The 22,102-nt window shown below is 36.6% G+C and overlaps 2 protein-coding genes and 1 non-coding gene across 3 annotated transcripts; 1 reads left to right on the top strand and 2 right to left on the bottom strand.

Moving 5' to 3' along the window:
- Positions 1–201: 201 nt before the first annotated feature.
- Positions 202–13,157, bottom strand: PPP1R42 (protein phosphatase 1 regulatory subunit 42). Its single transcript, XM_032591911.1, has 5 exons — positions 12,929–13,157; positions 6,573–6,782; positions 3,771–3,937; positions 1,764–1,902; positions 202–327 (listed from the first exon to the last, which is right to left on the bottom strand). The coding sequence occupies exons 2-5, from the start codon at positions 6,699–6,701 to the stop codon at positions 202–204; spliced, it is 561 nt and encodes a 186-aa protein (XP_032447802.1). The 5' UTR covers positions 6,702–6,782; positions 12,929–13,157.
- Positions 7,423–7,546, bottom strand: LOC115506583. Its single transcript, XR_003966435.1, has one exon. It is a non-coding gene; the product is annotated as a small nucleolar RNA SNORA51 (small nucleolar RNA).
- Positions 13,158–16,398: 3,241 nt separating the features above from the next.
- LOC115505980 (thymosin beta-4-like) lies at positions 16,399–16,588 on the top strand. The gene has a single exon (XM_032591893.1). It carries the CDS (start codon positions 16,423–16,425, stop codon positions 16,555–16,557), a length of 135 nt encoding a protein of 44 aa, XP_032447784.1. The 5' UTR covers positions 16,399–16,422; the 3' UTR covers positions 16,558–16,588.
- The last annotated feature ends 5,514 nt before the right edge of the window (positions 16,589–22,102 follow it).

Raw genomic sequence — 22,102 nt, 5'->3', positions numbered from 1 at the left:
GTGAGGGGTGGAGGCACTGGGGTATGGAAGAGAAAACCAGGTAAGAGGGCAGAATTATGCAAATAAATATATTAAGAAGTAGAGATTCATAAGCTAGTTTTAGAGTAAATCTAGAATAGTTTTTAAAGTAATAAATTTTATAGATATTTAAAAATTTTTTAAATCACAATTTCATGTAAATATTTTTAAACTAATTTTTCTTTACACTACCTTCACATGCAGAAGTTGGTTGTCAGCTGCTATGAGCTGATTAAGATTCTCCAGTATTTCTAAGTCTCTTATGTCATCAATATTATTATTGCTGATATTCAATATAGAGAGGGATTTCTGTAAGAAAAATAAATTAGCATTAGTAAACAGTCTAATTAAATACTATATATAGGAACCAGAAATCTTAATCTGTGAAAAATTTAAGATTTATCAGTTCAGGCTGTTTTGCTCTTTAGGTAAGAAAATTAAAATCCATGGAGATTTTGTTTCTATGCCATATGTTTTTTCAGACATAACTTTGGGACTTCAGTAATTGTGATATGACTTACTATTTTTGTCTACAGTTCCTTCATAAGTCTGATTTTCCCTTTCCAGAATATAAAAGAGATTTATAGAAAAAAGAAGCCAGGAATCAATACAGAAAAAAGATGCCCAGCAAACAAATGTTAACACAGTGTAAAAAATGCTTATTTCAGTTTAAGCAAATTATCATTTTCTATTAAATATCACTAAGATTTGTACTTACATAGGAAGAAACAGTTTTTGTCTGTTTTTTAAAATAGGAAACATAGGTAAGAATAAAAGAATATCTGGTTTTTATTTTTATCTCTCTCTCTATAGTTTCCTCTTGATAATCCACATGTTCAGAGGTACTTAAAATAATAATTAGCTAATTAACAAGAGGGATCAACATTGGCTGTTAGTGAGGACATAAATATACAATAGAGCAGCATTAAACCAAAGCCATCTTAAAATCTATGATGGCCCAGTAATCTCTACCAAGATTGAGTCTACCCATGAAGGCATCTATATAGCCAACTTTTAGATTATATACTTCTTGATACTTTTTAAGACTTTAAATACAGCTTAAAAGGATTATGCCTTATATTTAGAATTTTGGAATCTGCTTGAATCTTTGCAAAACTTGAGCAAACAAAAATGTTTTTAGTGGCATTTCATAATAAATGGCATTTCATAAAAAAGCCACCTCTGGCTTCTGAACTAATTGTGACACCTCCGCAATGTATCTGGGTGTCAGGTCACAGCTGGAGCATCAAATCTGGTACTCCCAGATCTACCTGCTTCTGATAAGGCAGAGCCACATGTAAGGCAGCCTACAATGAAATCAGAATCCAGTGAGAAGATAATTTATCATCATCATTATTCTCTAGGTTGTTTAAAATTTGCCAAATAATTGTCCATTACTCTTTCCTTAAGCTTTTTCCTAAAATTTTGAATCATGATAATCACCAAGGTTGAAATTATGAATGAATTGACATCTGGATTAGAACTTGATAATTTACATAACTTTTTTACATCCTTCTTTTGATACTTTTAGTACCCTAGAGGCAGGCGTTATTATCCCAACTTTATAGCTGCTGAGTCTCTGAGAAATTATGTGAGAAAAGTTAGTTTTAGCCCTCAAATAAATTAACTGGCCATATAAACATATACAGTATGTATAATGTCCAAATATACCTTTGCCACCTTCCTGTTCCATTATAACTGTTAATCACTATATTCTTTGTCAGAATATTCAAATGTGGCCTTACTCCCAGAGAATGAAGAGTTCTTGGATCAAACAGAAGCTTTTCTCCAAGGGGAAGCCTCTGATTCTCAACATGAAGCTCTCTTAGTCCTTCTAATCCTTCTAAACCTTCTATGACAGCAATATAATTGCTTCCCAGATACCTGCAATATAAAACAGCTTTATTTTTATTTATTTTTTATTTGAGAGAGAGAGAGAGCGCGCGCGCATGTGAGCAGGGGAGAGTGCAGAGGGAGAGAGAGAGAATCTCAAGCAGGCTACATGCTCAACACGGAGCCTGATGAGGGGCCTGATGTGGGGCCCAATGCAAGGCTTGATCCCATGACACTGGGACCATGACCTGAGCCAAAATCAAGAGTCAGATGCTCAACTGCTCAACTGACTGAGCCACCAAGGCATCCCAATATAAAACAATTTTAAATAGACATTCTGAGAACATCATGATCTGTAAACATAATGAAAACATAGTAACAATCACTGAGCTGTGTGAAAATTATACAAAGAATGCAGAAATATGTGGAATTTTCTCTTTACAATGAGCCAAAGAAAGGTTTATTTATATGATTCTTACACTTAATTTAGTCTAAGAAATTATTTTTTTTTAAGTGAGAGAATTGGAATGGTCCTTATTAAATGATCTACCAGTGCTCCTTTTATATGTTAGGGCACAGAAAAATCATGTGGGTAGTAGGTTTAAAAATGAAGATTTTTAGGGGCGCCTGGGTGGCTCAGTTGGTTAAGCATCCAACTCTTGATTTTGGCTCAGGTCATGATCTCATGGTTCATGAGTTTGAGCCCCATGTCCGGCTGTGTGCTGATAGTGCAGAGCCTGCTTGGGATTCTTTCTCTCCCTCTCTCTCTGCTCCTTCCCTGCTCGTTCATTCTTGCTCTCTCAAAATAAATAAATAACCTTTTTTTAAAAAAAAAATTAAGGTTTTTGGGCCTAACCCCAGAGATTCTCATTTGGCTATCTAGGTCAGAACCCAGAAATCTGCATTTTTTAAAATGTTTATTCATTTTTGAGAGGAGACAGAGAAAGAGAGAGTATGAGCAGGGGAGGGGCAGTGAGGGGGGACAGAGGATCTGAAGCAGGCTCTGCACTGACAGCAGTGAGCCTGATGTGAGGATCAAACTCAGGAACCATTGTGAGATCATGACCTGAGCTGAAGTTGGACGCTCAACTGACTGAGCCACCTAGGCACCCTGCCATCTGTGTTTTCAATAAGCATTTCCCTCATCTTCTTCCCATTTTGAGGTTCTTGGCCCACTTTTTGAGAAGGACTGATAGTTCTTCTAGTCTGGGAAAATAAATCTACCAGCCTTCATTGAATTAAAATAATTATAGGCAGTAAATGCCTTTTTACACTCAAATCTAAATCAACGTTATCAACTCTCTGACCCTGCCCTTTGAGATGTGTGATTCTTAAAGGCACAGAGCTCATTTGGTTTCCATGGAAAATCAAAAATCAAAATCAAAAAGTTTCCATGGAAACTTTTTTCCCCAGTTGAGCCTTTAAGGATGCTTTAGGTATCCTTATAAGTGGTTAAGACACCTTACTCTCCTGCAAAAGTAAAGTATGTCAGGCTTAATGAAACAAATTGCCAAGTATAACACGTGTAACACTTTATTTTGCACTAATAATACTACAAGAGAATAAAAATTGAGGCCTATTCCACAAAAGTGCAGATAATGGAAAGGTCTGCATGCAAAAATATTACTGTAATGATGACAAACAATTATGTTACTTAAAAATAAAAGCACTAGGGGTACCTAGGTGGCTCAGTTGATTAAACCTCCAACTTGATTTCAACTCAGGCCATGATCTCACAGTTGGTGAGATCAAGCCCCATGCTATCAGCATGGATAGTGCTTGGCATTCTTCCTTTCTCTCTCTCTCTGCCCCTCCCAGCTCACGCGCGTGTGCACATACACACACACACACACACACACACACACACACACACACACGCACTCTCTCTCGAAAACAAACATTAAAAAAAAAGCACTTACAGTTTTTCCAGTTTCTTTAATGACCTGAGGTTCTCTATACATGAAATACAATTGTTTTGTAGGTACAGGTGGGTCAGATTTGTAGCATAATTCAAGTTAGTGATTTCACTAATACGGTTATCATACAAGTATAAAACACTAAGACTTTTGCAAGGAGAGAGGTCTCCCTAAAAGGAAAACAAAAACAGGTTATACTTAATTTCTCCTGAAAACTTAGAAGTTTGTTTTTAAGAAAGTTTTCCACTTCCTGTACATTTCCTTAAGTTTAATATAATAGTGTATCTCTGTTCTTATTAGCACAGTAAAAACAATACTAGAATGATTATAAAATTAGTTCTAGGTTTTAGTATTCTGTAACTATATCAGTAAAATTGTATTTGTTAAGAAGGATTTTCCTAGGGCAAGCAGTGTTTCTTGGAAGCAATTAGGTTTCTCTGAAAGTTGAAACATTTAACAAATTAATGCTTCAACATTGTAGAATAGGGATTAATCATTCTGTGGAATTAGAAGGAAGCTGTTATTTATAATACTGAAAATGGGAAGTCATTGGATATTCAAAAATAATAGATGAATAAATTATGATAGTACTATTGAAGGGAATACTGTTTAACCATTAAATATTGTTTAGTTTCCTTAGTAATATTTTATAGATCTCAAAATGAAAACAGTACATTCAATATGACCCACTATTGTAAAATTATATGAATACATGCCTAGAAAGAAGACTGGAAGGACATCACCTACGTGTTAATAGTGGTTTTCTCTGCATGATAGGATTATAAGTTTCTTTCTTTTTATATGTATTTGTATTAATGAACATCAGTTACTTTTGAGATAAGAAAATAATTAAAGGTATTTTTAAAAGTCTGCCATTCTTATGTGGGTGGTAGAGTCAGCCTAGAGTAAGTAGGCAAGAGCTAGAGTGAAGTTACACTCAAAAATACCTCAGCTTGGGATGCCTGGCTGGCACAGTCAGTGGAACATGCAACTCTTGATCTTGGGGATGTGAATTCAAGCCCCATGTTGGATACAGAGATTATTTAAGAAAAAAAAAAAAACCTGAAAAAATCTCAGCTTTTATTAACAAGTTCTTTTAAAATATAACGCCATCTTGGGGACTTATAAACTTAAGTTTATAAGTTATTCTTATCTTGGTGTGAATTATATATAATTGACCCTTATACAACATGGATTTGAACTGCATGGGTCCACTTATACATGGATTTTTTTTCTGATAAATACTATATAGTACTGTAATATGTTTTCTTGTTTTCTTAATAATGTTCTCTTTTCTGTAGCTTTATTTTAAGAATACAGTATATAATACACGTAACGTACAAAATATGTTAATTGACTTTATGTTATCAGTAAGATTTCTGGTCAACAGTAGGCCATTAGTAGTTAAGTTTTTTGGGAATTAAAACTTATATGAGGGTTTTTGATTGTGTTGGGTGACAGGGTGTTGAGTGTGGGGGTGTTGGTATCTCTAACCCCCATATTTTTCTAGGGTCAGCTGTACCTAGTTTGCTTTCCTCTTAACAAGGGTCATCTACACCAAAGGAGCACTGATTGTGACAGGACAAAAGAACAGCAGAGGCTGTCTGCAGAGGGCAAGTGTGTAATGGTATAATGATGTAGAGAGTTTTCTGGGCAATTGGATTCATGGGGAGAAGAATCACTAAGAAACTGGAAAGAAATACAGAATAGGAACTTGGTAGAGTCTGCAAAAAAAAAGTCTTAATTGACACTTGTGCCTAGGGCTTTGTTATTTTTTTCATTCACTTGAAAAACATTTATTAAGCACTTAATATGGGTTAGGCGCTGTGTTGGATGGGGGATTTAGAGTGATATGAACAAAATAGACATCATCTCGGCCTTTATGTACCTTATGTTTCTGAGAAAATTTCTCTCATGTGTAGTCTTTAGCATTTTATTGTAGACAATAGACATCAATACAAATGGCCTAAAAGGGTTATTGCTCCCTTTAAAGTTACCCACATTAAGGCCAACTTAACACAGAGAAAATACAGTGTCAGAATATATCCAAGTAAACAGTCTTGTCTGATATAAATGGCAGTATAACCTACATTTATATAATCAGTTAAATTATGTGTGAAAAAGATTTCATTGTTAAAGTTTTAAAATATGGTATTCATATAGTTCATTCTTACTACTTGATATGTTAAAAAACTCATATTCCAAGCATCTGGAATTATACAAAAGCATTATCTTTGAAATTGTTTTCCAACATAACACTTTCTTTTTTTTAAATTTTTTTTTTTTCAACGTTTTTATTTATTTTTGGGACAGAGAGAGACAGAGCATGAACGGGGGAGGGGCAGAGAGAGAGGGAGACACAGAATCGGAAACAGGCTCCAGGCTCCGAGCCATCAGCCCAGAGCCTGATGCGGGGCTCGAACTCACGGACCGCGAGATCGTGACCTGGCTGAAGTCGGACGCTTAACCGACTGCGCCACCCAGGCGCCCCTTTTTTTTTTTTTTTTTTAATTTTTTTTTTTTTTTTTTTTCCAACATAACACTTTCAATTCTAGTTTGCTACATAGAGTATTTCAGGGATAGATACATATAACAATCACAATGATATATTTTGTAGAGATTTAGTTTTAATAATTTTAATACTATAAGCATGAAATTAAAATAAAAATACAATATACAGCCGACTAATCAAAATACAGTTAACGAGTATGATCAAAATATAGTTAATAAGGAGGTATTTTCTGACACCAATTTCTAAACTTTACATTGTTAATTATGTAAAAATAGGAAATTTAGAATTCTTACAATTGTATCTATATTTTTGTCTGAAAAATTTAGATGAGTTATTTTCTTCAGGTATCGTGAAGTGGTTTCTTCTTTTCGGGGTTTAAGATTGTTACTTTTGGCAATTAGATCCAAGGTTAGTCGAACCATGATTTCTCTATAAGTCAAACTCTCAGCAGTAGCTCTGTTCTGATACCATGTCAGGAAGCAGGTTTAACTATGCTCAACTTCCTATAAAAAAAAAAAAAAGGAGCATTATGTACATGGCAATTTAGGAAAAAATTATTTTGACTTGCTCTTTAATTTTCTTATGTAGAACTATTTGATAAACTACTTCAGAGACATTTTAAAAGGCATTTTCTAAGTTTATAGACTTAATTCTTATAAACAGCTTAAAAAACCAAAATTAATTAAATATACAATGTGCATTCATTTCTATTTTTAATCTTTTCCTCTCCCTAGTATTGAGTTGTTATTGTGGGCATCTTTTAAAGGATTTTTTTTCCTCTCAAGGAGTATCATCTGATGTTTTCACATGAAGGCCCAGAGGTTGGTCTCTACTCAAGCTAGTGGCAGTTGAGAATGAGACCAGAATGGTCTTCTGGCTCCTTTTTCCATAGAACCCATGGTGATCATATTTTCTAAACCCTCAAATCAGAACACATGATGTAAAAAACCTTGAGTATGCACATAGGACAGTGGGGCAAAATACTTGAAAATGGAGTTGGCCTTGAAATTGTTATAGCTGCAATCCACAAAGAGGCAACACAATGCAATGTTTTTCAATCCAGACTGCCTGGGTTCACATTTGGTCCCATTGCTTACTGGTCAGGCAATCTTGGGCATGTTGCATCAGTTTCTTTTTTCCCCCCCATGTCCCCCAATCACAATACAGACCAGGAAAAGGGCCTGGGCTGAGATGTTTATGGATGGGTTTACTCTGCCTTCTCTTTCTATACAGTGTAAGAACACAGCCTCATACGCACCAGGAGGCTACGTTACCTCTGTTTCTTATAAAATTAGGATAATAGTAGTACCTACTTCCTAGGGATATTGTGAAGATTACATGAGATAAAAATGTATAGAATATTCTGCACAGTGCCTGGTACATAGGTCAACAAATGTTTGCTATCACCATTATTGTTTCACTGTTTTGTTCACAGATAAGGTGAACACTATTTACTTCACTGTTTCACCTGGAGTATATTAGGGCTGTTAAATAAGGGGAACATACTATCAAATAATTAATTAATTATTGATTTATGTGAGAGATCCATATGTGGTCCATAAGTTTGAAGTAACCCATTTTTTTCCAACCATCACAAAACTGTGATAAATACCACAGTTTTGTGAAATTTATTGTCTTTTTAAAATATAGTTTAAAACTGAGCATTCTTTTTCTAATATATCTGGAATTTTACCAGCCAAACACCTCAGTTTGTGTAGTATTCTGGACATGAAATCAATGCTTAGGAGGAAAGTGAATTCAGTAGAAGATAAATTCAGTTTGCATTATCACACATTGACATATAACTATCCAGGCTATATTATATAAAATGCCCACAATAAAATATTTGAAGATATGGAATGAATCATTTTATTTCAAAATACAAAATGTAATCTGTAGAATAAAATTTTCATAGATTTTTCATAGATTTTCATAGATTTTTCATAGATTTTAAAAATTTTCATGAATTCATTATTTTTAACAAAAATTTAAGATTATTGTTTACAGATCAAATTTCAAACATGACAATAATATTCTGAACAAAGTTTCTAGTTAAGTAAAAATAACTTTTACTAATATTGCCTTAAAAATATTTCATGATGAAAGTTTAAAGAATAACACCCACACTCATGGACCTACAGGTAATCTTAAATATAAAAGGTTATAAATACACTTGTATTCCCTTTATGCCTTTCTCCCTATTCTTTTTTTTTAAGTTTATTTATTTTGAAAGAGTGAGAGCAGGGGGAGGGGCAGAGAGAGAGGAAGAGAGAGAATCCCAAGCATGTGAGGCTCAGAGTCATGAACCTCGAGATCCTGACCTGAGCTGAAATCAAGAGTCAGTTGCTTAACCACCCAGGTACACCACCCCCCTCCTTCTCCCTATTCTCTTATTTTTAGAGTTTAGAATTAGATGTCTCTATTCATGTCTTTATACTTTTACTACAGATGTATGTATATCTAAACAATATATAGTACTTTTTAAAACATTTTTACAGTCATAAATGGTATTATTATTTTTTAATGTTTATTTTGGAGAGAGACACACACACAGAGCATGAGCAGGGGAGGGCAGAGAGAGGCACACACACACACACACACACACACAGAATCTGAAGTAGGCTCTAAGCTCTGAGCTGTCAGCACAGAGCCTGATGCAGGGCTCAAATCCATGAACCATGAAATCATGACCTGAGCCAAAGTTGGACCCTTAACCAACTGAACCATCCAGGTGCCCCATAAATTGTATTATTTTGATTCCAACTTTCTTTTTTTGCTTAATGTTTTGTTTGTTAGAATCATCAAAGTTGATGTGTATAGCTCTGGAATATTTGCATTGCTGTGAATATTCTATTGTAAGGAATTTATTTCTTCTGATGATAGATCTTTGGGTAGTGTTTTTTTCTTCATTTGCAATGTTGCTTCTATGGTTCTTCTATACCTGTCATTTTTAGCACATATGCAAGAGTTTCTTTAGGGTTTAAAACTAGGAATGGCTATTTCTGGGTTGCACATTTTCAACTTTACTATGTATTGTCAAATTGTTCTCCAAAGGAGTTTTACCACTGGCAGCTAAGAGAGTTCCTATTGCTCTACTATGCAGTCAACATCAGTGTCAGCACTTGATATTGGCAGTCTAAATTACTGCCAATCTGATGGGTGTGAAATGATAATATCATTGCTTTTGTTTTTTTCTCAGATCTTTTTATATATAAAAAAGGGATTTGAAAACAGCCAGATCAATAGTCTCATCTCATTATGTTTTAATTTGCCATTCTGTAATTGCTAGAGATTGAGGGTCTTTTCCTGTTTATTGCCATATGGAGTTCCTTTTCTGTTAGTTGTGGTTTCTTATATTTTGCCCATGTTGCCTTATGGGTTGTGTTTTTATAAGTAATTTTAATTTTTATTAAAATAATTTTTTTTTTAATTTGAGAGACAGAGAGAGTGCATGTGCACGTGCGAGTGGAGGAGGGGCAGAGAGAGAGGGAGAGAGACTCCCAAGCAGGCTACTCACTGTCAGTGCAGAGCCTGATGGGGTGCTCAGTCTCATGAACCATGAGATCATGACCTGATCTAAAATCAAGAGTTGATGCTTAACTGAGTCACCCAGGCACCCCTATAAGTAATTTTTAGATACACTTATATTTTTATCAGATACCAGTATTTTGTTGATTATACATGTAGCAAATATCCATTCCCTGACTTTAGTTTGTTTTTTCTCCTTTTTTTCTCCTAGTTTGTGTTTAATGGCATCTTCTAAAAAACAGAAGCTATATATTTTTTTCATGTAGTCAAATGTATCATTTTTTTGCCCATGTTTTATGCTTTTTGTGGCTTATTTAGTAACCCCTTCCCTATCCACATTTAAGAGAAAGACTTTTTTTTCTTGTAAACATGTTTAGTTTTGCTTTGCTTTGTAAATTTTGTCTGCATTACTGTGATCAGAAGCAGCAATCAGTGCTCAGAGGACAGATCCTTGATATTTGGTGGCTAGTATGTTTTTTGCCCATTTTGGCTTCTACAAGCTATATGTAAGGTACTCTAGAAACCCTGCTACTGGGTTGTGTGTAGGGGATGGATAGTTGCTGTAGAACTGAAATTGACCAAAATTTATTTCAGTTTATTGTCTAAGCCTTCTCCTGGAAGTTGTTAGCCTTCAGTAGACTCCAGGTTCCAAAATACTTACATCAGACAGATTCTGCCAGTGCAGTTGTTGTCTAGGTGGGGAAACAGTTGCTTCCTACTCTGCCATGTTCCCAGAATCCTTTCCTCCTTAACTCTTTCATACACATTTTAAAAATCAACTTGTTGGGGTGCCTGGGTGGCTCAGTCAGTTAAGCGTCTGACTCTTGGTTTTGGCTCAGGTCATGATCTCATGGGTTCATGGGATCGAGCCACACATCAGGCTCTGTGCTGACAGCATGGGGCCTGCTTAGGATTCTCTCTCTCCCCCTCCCATTCTGCCCCTCCCCTGCTGGTGCCAGCATGCATGTGTGCTCTCTCTGTCTCAAAACAAACAAACAAACAAACAAACAAACAAACAAACAAACTTAAAAGAAAATCAACTTGTTATGTTCCATGAAAAATCCTGTCAGGATTTTGTTAGGAATTGCACTGAATTTATAAACCATTTGTGAAGCACCAACACATCTCTAATATTGAGACTTCTTTTCCATCACTATGGTATGCCTCTCTATTTTAGGAGTGCTGCTTTAATGTAGTTTTATAATTTTCTTGTAATTAAGGCCATGCATAAGTTTTTTAAAGTCATTTTTAGGAATTATATATTTTTGTTGATACTGCAAGTGACATTCTTTTAGGAATTACATTCTCTAGAGCTTGTGTATAGAAATGCAATATTTTAAAAAATATTTGAAATATTTAAAATATGATTTCTTTACCCATATTTTAAAATTTTAGACTTCTTTCTGGAAATTTCAAATATCACTTTTACACTGATAACCGGTGAAAATGCACATCTTAAAGTGGCTATACACCCCAGGATTTCTCTCATAGCTGAGGCAGGAACTGCCATACAGGTGGCCATACAGGAGCAATCCTGTACTATGATGGGGGTGATGCCCTGTGGGGGTAATTTTTACACATGGGAGACAGTAGCCTCAATTATTTATTTTCCCTTCTTTCTTTCCCCCATGCACTTTTAGGAGACACAGCCATTTCAAAGGGTCTCTCTGAAAACAGCTCTGGTCTTTTGGGTTACATACTGGGTTGTGTTTGTTCTTCCATCTCTTTCTCATTCCTTTTTTCCTTCTGTACTACTTCCCTAAAATTAACAACCCCCTCCCCCACAAAACGTGTTATTATATGAATTTTTGCTTCAGGCTCTGTTTTCTAACCTGGGCTAAAAGAGAAAATTTGGATCATCTGAATCGTCATGAATGGCCATGCTATAAATGGATTTTGGCTCTAGGTTCCAGTGCACAAAGTGGTGTTTGTATAGAAATAAATTTGATTTTCTCAGATAATTAGGAAAGTAAAGAGGCAAATGTGATATAGAAATGAAATATTTATTAAACCAAGGTAAGGGCAATGGACCTCATCAACAAGCTATAGGAAAACATTCCAGGAGCTTGAATATGGAAAGGGATCCCAATAAGTGAATAACACACAATAATAGAGACTTAACTCAAAAGAACCTGCATTGTAGCAGTCATATCCACACGAAGATTTAGTTTCATTAAAACACCACCATTCATTTTATTAATGTAATATTAATTTAAACTTTATTGGTATAGTAGTTTGTTTTAGAGATATTATAACCTTCAGGTGTTTAAATTGAACCTAGTTTGGATTTGGATACATTTTAGAACATTATAACAAAAGTAATTAAGTCAACATTTGTGGGGTGTCCTTGCTTTTCTTTTAAAAGAGGTTCATTATTTTCTAAAGTTTGTGAAACTACTTTTTCACAATTTTTCCCTACTAGATACCTGTTATCTCAGGATTCCCCTTGCTAGGATATCTCTGTCTGGATTGCTAGTGGGAGACAGTTTAGAGCTGCTTTACAGGCACTCTGGGAATCCATTTTAGTGGATCCCTTGGCTTAAATTATCCTTTGGGGCTCCCACAGGCTACCGGCAGTAGATGTTTCCGAATTTAGTTTGTGTATTTTCCTTTAGCGAGTTCCAGGCTCACTGGCTTCCCAAAGCTCAAAATCGCGGGTTTCCGCTCTTAGGCTTTTTTCCCCCTTTACAAACTCATACCCGCGCAGATCCCGCTTCCTCACTCCGCGGCCACCCCTTCACCCGTGTCTCCCTTCTCTAAAGCGGTTTCTCAGCCTTGCCTGAGTCTATTTGTTTAAAATACAGACTCTCAGGGGCGCCTGGGTGGCGCAGTCGGTTAAGCGTTCAACTTCAGCCAGGTCACGATCTCACGGTCCGTGAGTTCGAGCCCCGCGTCAGGCTCTGGGCTGATGGCTCAGAGCCTGGAGCCTGTTTCCGATGCTGTGTCTCCCTCTCTCTCTGCCCCTCCCCCGTTCATGCTCTGTCTCTCTCTGTCCCAAAAATAAATAAACGTTGAAAAAAAACTACAGACTTTCATATTGATTTTCTGGAAACTCTAGATGTCTAGAGATAAGGCTCAGGGGTCTTCATTTTAACCAGTAACCCAGGACCGTCTTACTTACTGGCAGACAAGTTTGAGAAACGTGGCTTTATGGTTTCTTCAGCCCCCAGACTTCTTCCCTGAAGGCACCTCTCCCCTTGCGGGAGGAACTGAGTCTGGAAGTCAGGTTTGTAAATTTCCTCAGTGCCTGGTTCCTCTGCAGCCTTGGTGCGGTTGCCAGGCGACCCAACGCTCTTGCTAGGGCAATGGCTTCCGGGAAATCTCGCGCGAGGTGTCTGGAAGCGTTAGGTCTGGCGCTGGTCCTTGTGACACTGGTCCCTCTCTGTGACGTGGCGGCCAGGGTTTGATGGCGACTAGATGGGGTCTGAATGAAGCTAGTTTGGTGAGGTCGTGAGGCATCGGTCATGTTAGCGGTTTAGTGAACCAAACAGTAGCCAGAACAATTTTTTGCAGGCCACAATTTCCCCTTCTTACTAGATGATCCTTCTATCAGCTTTAAACGTTTCAGTATCCAATAACCACCTTTTCCCAGCAACAGACCAAAGTATAGCGCATACTCCACCCTTTCCTCAGGGAAGGGAAAAAAAAAGTCTTTAGGGTGACATTCTACTTCGTTCATCATGACCAGCTTCGCTGCTTGCTTCTTGCCCTCTATTCTCCAGTATTCTGACACTTGGCCCAATATGCCCTGTTTTAAAAGAAATTTCCCTTCGTCTCATAGCTTTTCAAAGTAGCAATAGGACACACTTTATTTCCTCCTTAATTCTTATTTTCCCTTTTGAGTTCCAAGGACCCAGCTTGGAATTAGCACATCCTTTCTGAAGCTTTCCTATGTACTAAATCTTGTTAAGTGTTTCTCTTTTCCGCCACCCCCCCCACCACTAGGATATATTAAATTCTTTAACATAGCATTTAACATGTTAGTATATATTTGTTACCTATTAATTGTATCCAATAAGCTGGTAAATTCTTTGAGGGCAAGGATTATGTCTTTAACTTCACTATTTCCAGGACTTGGCAAAAAGTGCCTTGTACATTAGCAGTCACTCTATAAATGTTTGTAAAATGAATAATTTACAAGTGAAGGGAAAGAATAGAACAAGGAACTGACATTTACAGTGGATAGACTGGGAGTCATTAGGGATATGGTAAATTGAGCAGTCTGGATGTAAGAAACAGTGCAAGCCGGAAAACAGTAACACTTGTGATATTGGTGGGATGGAGGTAGGGGTATGGGTGGTATAGGTGTGGGGAAAGGTGGAAAGTTGTTATTGCTGTTCCTTGAGCAAAGAAGCATCAGAGTAGAAGACTGTTACGGTTGCAAGGCAACTTAGTGCCCATGTGTACTGTCCAACTTGTCATGTTGCAGATAAGGAGACTCCCAGGCCTAGAGGGAGGAAAGAAATATGCTACAGGTCACATCTGAGGTGACAGAGAGGGGATTTACCCTTGGGCTCCTGATTTCACCCTAACCCTAACCCTAACCCTAACCCTAACCCTAACCCTAACCCTAACCCTAACCCCTTTTCTTATATCTCATTGACCTAGAAGAAAAGATAGGGGGCTATGGACAGATGAACCCTTATCCCATTCAGGACATTGTTGCTAAAGTCCAGTTGTGAGGCAGTTTTGGCCTGGATTAGGTTGAAGGCAAAGGAAGTGGTAAGGAATGAACAAATATAGGAGGCATCTTGAAACATGATTTAACAGAGATTTATAGGATAAAGGGAGGAAGAAGTTGAAAATAATCCCTGGGTATTAGCTAGGATAAAGGAATGATAATGGAGAAAGAGGAGAGGTAGCAAGAAATTTGAGGGGAACTCAATGAGTTTGGTTTATACATGCATGTTAAGTGTGAAGTGAGGTTTAATAGTTTCCAGCATAGAGCTAATCATTGAAACCATGAGGTCATAAATGGCAGTGTGGGAGAAGGTAGGGAAGTGAGAAATAGCAAGTCAATAACTAGGCCAAGTAGTTTGGATGGAAGAGAGAAGCAAAGCTGGTTAAGATTTCAGAGTCATCAGAGATGAGATTTGTTCTGAGAAGAAATAATAATTCAGTGATTCATAAATTAACAATTTAGATTCAGATATGGGAGAGTTTGAGGAGGAGGGGTACCTAAAGAATAAAAAGCTACAGGGATGCCTGGGTGGCTCAGTTGGTTAAGTGTCTGACTCTTGATTTCCACTCAAGTCACGATCTCCTGGTTTGTGAGTTCCAGATCTGCTGGGCTCTGCGTTGACAGTGAGGAGCCTACCTGGGATTCTCCCTCTCTTTGCCCTTCCCCCATGAGTGTGTGCACTCTCTCAAAATAAATAAACTTAAAAAAAGAGAGAATGTGTGAGATATAATTCCTGTCTAGTGGCACACAGTGTTAAACAATAATCTGTGTATTTTCCAATATGGCAGTAATTTGGCAGACCACAAGAAATACTTGTCTTCAGTGACACGTTTAGTGTAAAGTACTCTAACATTTGCACTTTGACAGATGTTGGTAAATTTGTATTTGCAAAAGAAATGTTGTGAAGTCTTGAGAATCATTTTAAAAGGCACTCTTGGGCAAAAAAAAAAAAAAAAAAAAAAAAAAAGGCACTCTTGGAAGAATAGTGCTATGAAGCACATTTTAAAAAGTCTCCACTGGAGTTTCCAAGTAACTTTAGTTAGAGCAAGTAACTTGCGCTCTTTGATAGAACAAACTGTCATTTAGGAGGGCCCTACATGGCAAAGAACTGAACATGACATCTAGCCAACAGCCAATGAGGAACTGAGACCTATTGTTTAAGTTTGGAAGTCAATCATGCCCCAGTTGAGCTTTTAGATGGAACCTTATCCCTGGCCAACACCTTGATTGAAGCCTTACGAGAGACCCTGAAGGAGAGGACCCAAATTCCTGACCCATGAAACCTGTGAAATAATAAAAGTATATTGTTTTAAGCCACTAAGTTTTGGGGTAATTTGTTTTGCAGCAATAAATAATACAGGGAGCAATGGAAAATTCCTTTAAGCAAGGAAGATTTGCTTAGAAATTTGGGGCATGATTCTTATTTTTATAGGATATTTGGAAAGGAAATAAAGTGATTACAGAAAGTTTTAGTTTAGGTGGAATGAAAAGTTTCTTAACAAATATCCATTTATAGAAGCTGCATTTGTAGAATAGTACAAAGAAAACCCTTTGCTTATGGATGAGGCAGTTTCCATTCAAGGTATTACTCCTGATTTCTGTAACCTGGGGATGATCATTTAATTAAGAGCTTCATGGCCTACTAATGCCATGATGTATACAATATGGGAACTAATAACAAACAACTTTTATTTATTTAAAAATGTTTAAAAAATTATTTGAGGGAGTACAAGAGTGTGTGGGGGGGGGGCGGGGAGAGGCAGAGAGAGAGAGAATCCTAATCCTCCCTCTCAGTGAAGAGCCTAAGGCAAGACTCGATCTCAGGAACCATGAGATCATGACCTGAGCTGAAATCAAGAATTGGTCACTTGGGCACTAGGCGGAGGCCACTGCACAGATTGGACTTCGCTTGCTTGTGCACCTCCTTTGCAACTATGACTGACAAACCTGATATGGCTGAGATTGAGAAATTTGATAAGTCGAAACTGAAGAAGACAGAAACGCAAGAGAAAAATCCACTGCCTTCAAAAGAAACGATTGAACAGGAGAAGCAAGCAGGCAAATCGTAATGAGGCATGCGCCACCAGTATGCATTGCACATTCCACAAGCATTGCCTTCTTATTTTACTTCTTTTAGCTGTTTAACTCTGTAAGATGCAGGGAGGTTGGATCAAGTTTAAATGACTGTGCTGCCCCTTGCCACATTGAGAACTACTGACAAACAAAGGCGCCTACCTCTCCCATCTGCTTGTCTGACTGGCAGCAAAGGAAAAGAACTTGCATGTTGGTGAAGGAAGAAGCTGGGTGGGAGGACCAGAGAAATCTAAAAACCAAGCTGGTTCAAGGTGTCCTACAGTCTGTAAAATGCAGTTTAATCAGAGTGCCATTTTTTTGTTCAAATGATTTTAATTATTGGAATGCACAATTTTTTTTAGTATGCAAATAAAAAGTTTTAAAACCTGGAAAAAAAAAAAAAGAATTGGTCACTTAACCTACTGAGCCACCCAGGTACCCCAAGAAATAATTTTTAAAAAACTTAGTAACTGATTTCTGTCATTTGCTGTATTATATATTCTATAATTGTAAATGATTTGTACACAGGTTATATATCAAAATCAGTGAAACATCTTGTATACCTGTATACTTTGTTTAGTTGCTTTATTTATTTGGCTTCTCTCTGCTTTATTTTAGGTCAGCTTGTTTGAAAAGAGCTCCTTTCCTTTATGCTTGTTTTTGAAAATGGCTGGTGCTTTTTTGCTAATGTGTGGCCCTTTCCATATTTCCATAATGGTGACCCTTGATTGAAAAACAATTTTTTTCCACTCTTGTTTTAAATCTATTAAAATTTGAGAAAAAGAAATTTGAGAAAAGAGATTTATTTTATAGTGATTGCACAGTGCAACAAAAGTCAATTTCCCATACAAAGACGTGAACCCATTTAATCTTGTCATTCTAAAAACACATATTGTTAATATTTCTTAAAAAGTTGAAATGTCCATTGCATTTGTTTCTTCACTGAACAAATACTCACCAAGTACCTGCCATGTGCCATTGTTCAAGGTGCTGGGGATACAGAAGTTAGTTAGACCAAGTCCCCAGGCTGTTGGAGCTTATATGCTAGTCAGCGGAGAGAGGCAGTGAAAAAGTAAATAAATCAATGACCAAGATAATTTCAGATTGTGGTACAGTCTGTGAAACAAATAGAGTGAAACTGGGGTGGAAGGAGGGAAGGAGAGAGGTGTTATCTTAAGATGAGATGGCAAGGCCTCTCTGAGGAGGCAGAATTTGGACAGAGACTTGAAGGCTGAGGAGACTAACAAGCAGGCCTGAGTGCCTGCAAGGAAGTGTTCCAGGCCTGAGAAACACCAGTTTGAGGGCTTGGGGACAGGGGTGGGGAGGAGTGTGGTGTGTGGTGAGTGTTGAAGAACTGGATGAGCTTAAGGACCCAGAGGACAGTGTTGCTGGATCCTTTTGAGAAGGGGGAGAGAGAGAATGGAATGAAAGCAAAACAGGAATCCATCAGCCCTTAGGCCACAGTGTGAAATTTGGATTTTGATATATAGCAGCATTTAACCCATAAGGCAGAATGTAAAATTTCCCTTTGTTTTTAGGAAAAACTAATTTTATTATATTTAAAATTTGAATGAGAGAACAGTTGTCACTTTATTAAAATTTGAAATTCAAAATCTTGATTGAAATGTAATGTTATATAGTATTATCAAAAATGCTCTTAGAAATCTGATAGCAAGAGCCTGAGAGTTAGAAAATATAATTTCTATTTGTGCTCCCAATTCTCATATTTAATATAGCTTTAGATCTGGGGATAGCTAGAAGTTCATTGTGTTGTTGTCTGTCTAAATAAATTACTATTTCAATAGTTAATAGTTCCTTAGTTTTAAGTGATGTAGTATTTTACCTAAATATTAAGACCATTTAGAATGTTTAAAAATAATCTCCCCTGAAAAGTGGTGTTGATGTGTAATTCTCACATCGGTGACAGATCAACTTTTCTGAAGTTATAGAACATTTCAGATAGTTATAATTATTCAACCATGATTGTGTCCTCATAATGTCAGATCATAAATTAAATTTCTTATTTATCCTAATTTCTGTTACTTTATTTAAGCCCAGGATATTAAGATAATAGCCTCAAGTATACTGGAAACACATGCAAGAAACGATAGATGGATTACATAGAAGTTGAAGGAAAGGATTAAAGCTAAATACATGCATGTTTTAAAGGATTTATCTGATATCATAAATACAGTACAAATAATAAATGCAAATAAATTTAGTACAAATAATAAATTGAACTGAATATGAGGATGTGGTATGGGGTAGTAAATTCTAGGAACAAAAACGGAGCTATTTAAATCAAACATTTATTTGGAGATGAGCTTTTATCAGCTAATTTTTCAGGAAGGTAAATAATTTAAAGTTATGACTATTAATGATAAACATATTCATAGTTATGTGATAGATATTTATAATTCTCTATAATCTAACATAAAGGTCACAGAGCCCTATTCTGAACAATATACTTCTTTATGCATATGCCTCTTAGGTTATGAGAAATACAACTGTAGTTCATCAAAATGTGCCCCAAGGCACAATACCATTTTACTCAGTCATTAGTAAGGTTAGCATAATTGCTTAGTATAATCCAAAGAAAATATGAGTACTGACATCAGGGACTCTCCAATTTGTTAGGCAATTGTTCCATAATTTTTGGCACCAAGATAATCCACATGTTGAAAAAGCAATTAATCATTGGTGCTAGTTATCAAGCTGTGATTTTAGCTATTTCCTCCCAAATTTGACCCCAAATGACAGAGTTCCTTATTTTGTTTTTGAAATATTCTGATTTCTGAGATCAAAAGTTTAAATATGCCAATCTGGTTATAGTTGAGTTGGGCTTTGTGTTATTAGTTTTCTAAAATAAGTAGATCATAACTTTATATTTACAAAGGTAGATGGTATTTCTTCCACTAATATTTGGATAAAAGGTTTAGAAAAGTTTAGAAACTTACAGACTGGTTACGTCAGAAGAAATTACTTAAAATCCTTAAACTAGCATTTTCGCCCCAAGAAGGTAAATTTATTTGCTGTTGGAACTTGTATCAAAAACAGGCCAAAACAAGAGAACACACAATTAGATTTTCAATTTTCTAACTAATATTTTGCAAACATAGTGATACAGATACATCAGTTACTAAATAATGAAAGTGAATGAAATAAATACCTCATCATAATTTTAACATTATCATCTTTTACTTATTTTATGTAATAAGGATGAATAAAAACAACAGCTGCCATTGTGTCTAATATATTTTCCTATCTTCAAAAAAACAATACCCAAACAACCCCTGCCCTCACATTGTCCACCAATGTATGTCTTTGGTGTTTATAGTTAAAACAATCCAGAAATATAGAAAGAAACCTTGGAAATTCAATAGTCTCTGTTCAGTTCAGTTTATTCAGCTACATGTGGATACAGTGCAGGCTTCGCAATACAAATGAACTCCTCTCTGCATGCATGACTTACGCATCTGTACCTCATCACTCATATAACAGTTTTTGGAAACTCTGAACCTCTGCAATATGCAGCACTCCAACTCTCAGTTTCTGTGATTCATTGTTGCTTATGCTCTTGCTCTTCTGTGTTTATTTTCCATACGGCTGTGCTGTTAGTCACTTTATTATTATATTGTGCAATGCAGTGATTTTTCAAAATTCTGAATACCAGGTAGTCCTACTAATTTGTAACAACAATCTTCACACTTGATCCCTCAAATGGAGCACATGATGTTTGGTCTCAGAACTTGTTTTCCAAATTCAGAAACAATGGAGCACAAATGGCTTCTCTTCCCATTGGTTCTTTGTTCTTGGCAGTACTGCTGATTTCAAAATAACAGCATGTGTGGTATCTTATTGTTAATCAATAAGTAAAACCTGTAGAATGAAGAACTCACTTCATAATTGAACATTGTAACCAAAAAATGGTAGTAAATGCATAAATTCTCAATAATGTATAGCACTGCTGAGTTGTTTTGAACAAGAACCTAGAGATACTAGAACAATATGGAAAATTTGGAACACCCTTGATTCCGGGATCTTGCTGTATGTATTCTTGACTGGTCCCAATCCCCATTCCATATCCACTGACTTCTCTATCTCTGCTCCAGCCTGTGCTTCTGGCTCCAGTCTTATTATTTGGACATTGGGATTAAGTTGTTGATGGCGAGTGACATTTCCTGTATAATATCACCAAAGACCTTGAGAAATTATCTCAAAAAAAAAAAAAAAAAAAGGAAACTTAACAAAAAACAGACTTCACTTAGAAAATGCTCTTTTCAGCTCCTGAATAGCTCAAGACTGTAAGATAATACTTTGCAGGAAAAGGCAACCCCAATTCACAACTTAGTTTCTGAATGATGGCTGCAATTAAACCCTGATTTCCTAAAAGCACATTAATCTAAATTCGAGCATTTATGCCAAAAGAGATCATGAAAATACATTACAAAGGATCTTGCTTTTTAATAAAGCAAATACATTTACAACAACGTGCAAATGCTCCTTTCTGGGTCATTTTTTGCTGGATTGGACCATTGAGTAGAGGGGACATTTTTGGTTGCCTCTGTAGTATCCATTTAACCTCTCAGTGTATAGTGGTCATACATTTTGGGGATTACTAATCCCATTCCTACCTCCCGGTGTGGCCCTAAATTGGTTTAAACCAGTCTCTATATGTAATCTCAGGGGTGAGCTCATGATCCATTTGACCAGAGTGAACTTAGAATCTTATTTTGACAGTCACGAGCAGCTTTCACCCTAACTGGATGGTGTGGTGGGTAGCCAGCGTGAGGGAATCCAGCTTTAGGTTTAGGTCAACATGTGGAAGGCAGAGTTGAGAACCGTAACAGGAAGCCTAATCCAACTGTGCCTAAACCAAATATTCTGGACTCAGGTGAGCCAACAAATCCTTTTTGTTTAAGCAACTAGATTTAAAAAATATATATTTATTTGTTCTGGGGAGAGCATAAGCTGGGGGAAGGTAAAAAGAGGGGGACAGATGATCCAAGCCAAGCTCTGTGCTGACAGGCTGACAGCAGCGAGCCCGATGTGGGGCTTAAACTCATGAACTCATGAACTGTGAGATCATGACCTGAGCTGAAGTCAGACATGCTCAACCAAGCCACCCAGGTGCCTCAGCAATTGGATATTTTTATGTGTATATGTGTATTACTTCCAGTCAAGGCATCATTACTGAAATGTGGAGATTTCTCAAAATGAGTCCAATGAAGTTAGGACTGAAATAATTTCTTTTCCTAGTAATTATTATAGGCATTTTCCATAACACGAAGGTGTCTTGTTTAGGTCATGAATGTCAGATTAAATGTGGATTAACTGTATTTAAATCTTAGAATGAAAGCTCCTAGTATGTTTTCATGGTGACTCCAATGACTCCTTATTCTTTCATGTCAAAAACTTAACCATTCAGCCCTGTCATTGTTCCTAAAGGTATTGCTGAAGACTGTGGCAGTAGATTGTTTTGGCTGCTTGTTGAGTGCAGTCATGTTTTCTTAAAGGGTATACAAATGGAGGTCAGTTTGA

This window comes from Lynx canadensis, chromosome F2 (genome assembly GCF_007474595.2).
Source record: "Lynx canadensis isolate LIC74 chromosome F2, mLynCan4.pri.v2, whole genome shotgun sequence".
In the NCBI taxonomy this organism is placed as follows: domain Eukaryota; kingdom Metazoa; phylum Chordata; class Mammalia; order Carnivora; family Felidae; genus Lynx; species Lynx canadensis.
The sequence above is the reverse complement of the archived record's forward strand: the minus strand, read 5'-3'. Positions and strand labels throughout refer to the sequence as shown.

What these genes read in the sequence shown, in the direction of transcription:
- PPP1R42 (XM_032591911.1), bottom strand. Translation starts at nt 6,701, where the DNA reads ATGGTTCGACTAACCTTGGATCTAATTGCCAAAAGTAACAATCTTAAA. An exon ending in TTAAAGAAACTGGAAAAACT is followed by an intron (nt 1,903 to 3,770) that starts GTAAGTGCTTTT and finishes TTTATATTGCAG; the next exon opens with GTATCTGGGAAGCAATTATA. An exon ending in GAACTCTTCATTCTCTGGGA is followed by an intron (nt 328 to 1,763) that starts GTAAGGCCACAT and finishes TTTTTCTTACAG; the next exon opens with AAATCCCTCTCTATATTGAA.
- LOC115505980 (XM_032591893.1), top strand. Translation starts at nt 16,423, where the DNA reads ATGACTGACAAACCTGATATGGCTGAGATTGAGAAATTTGATAAGTCG.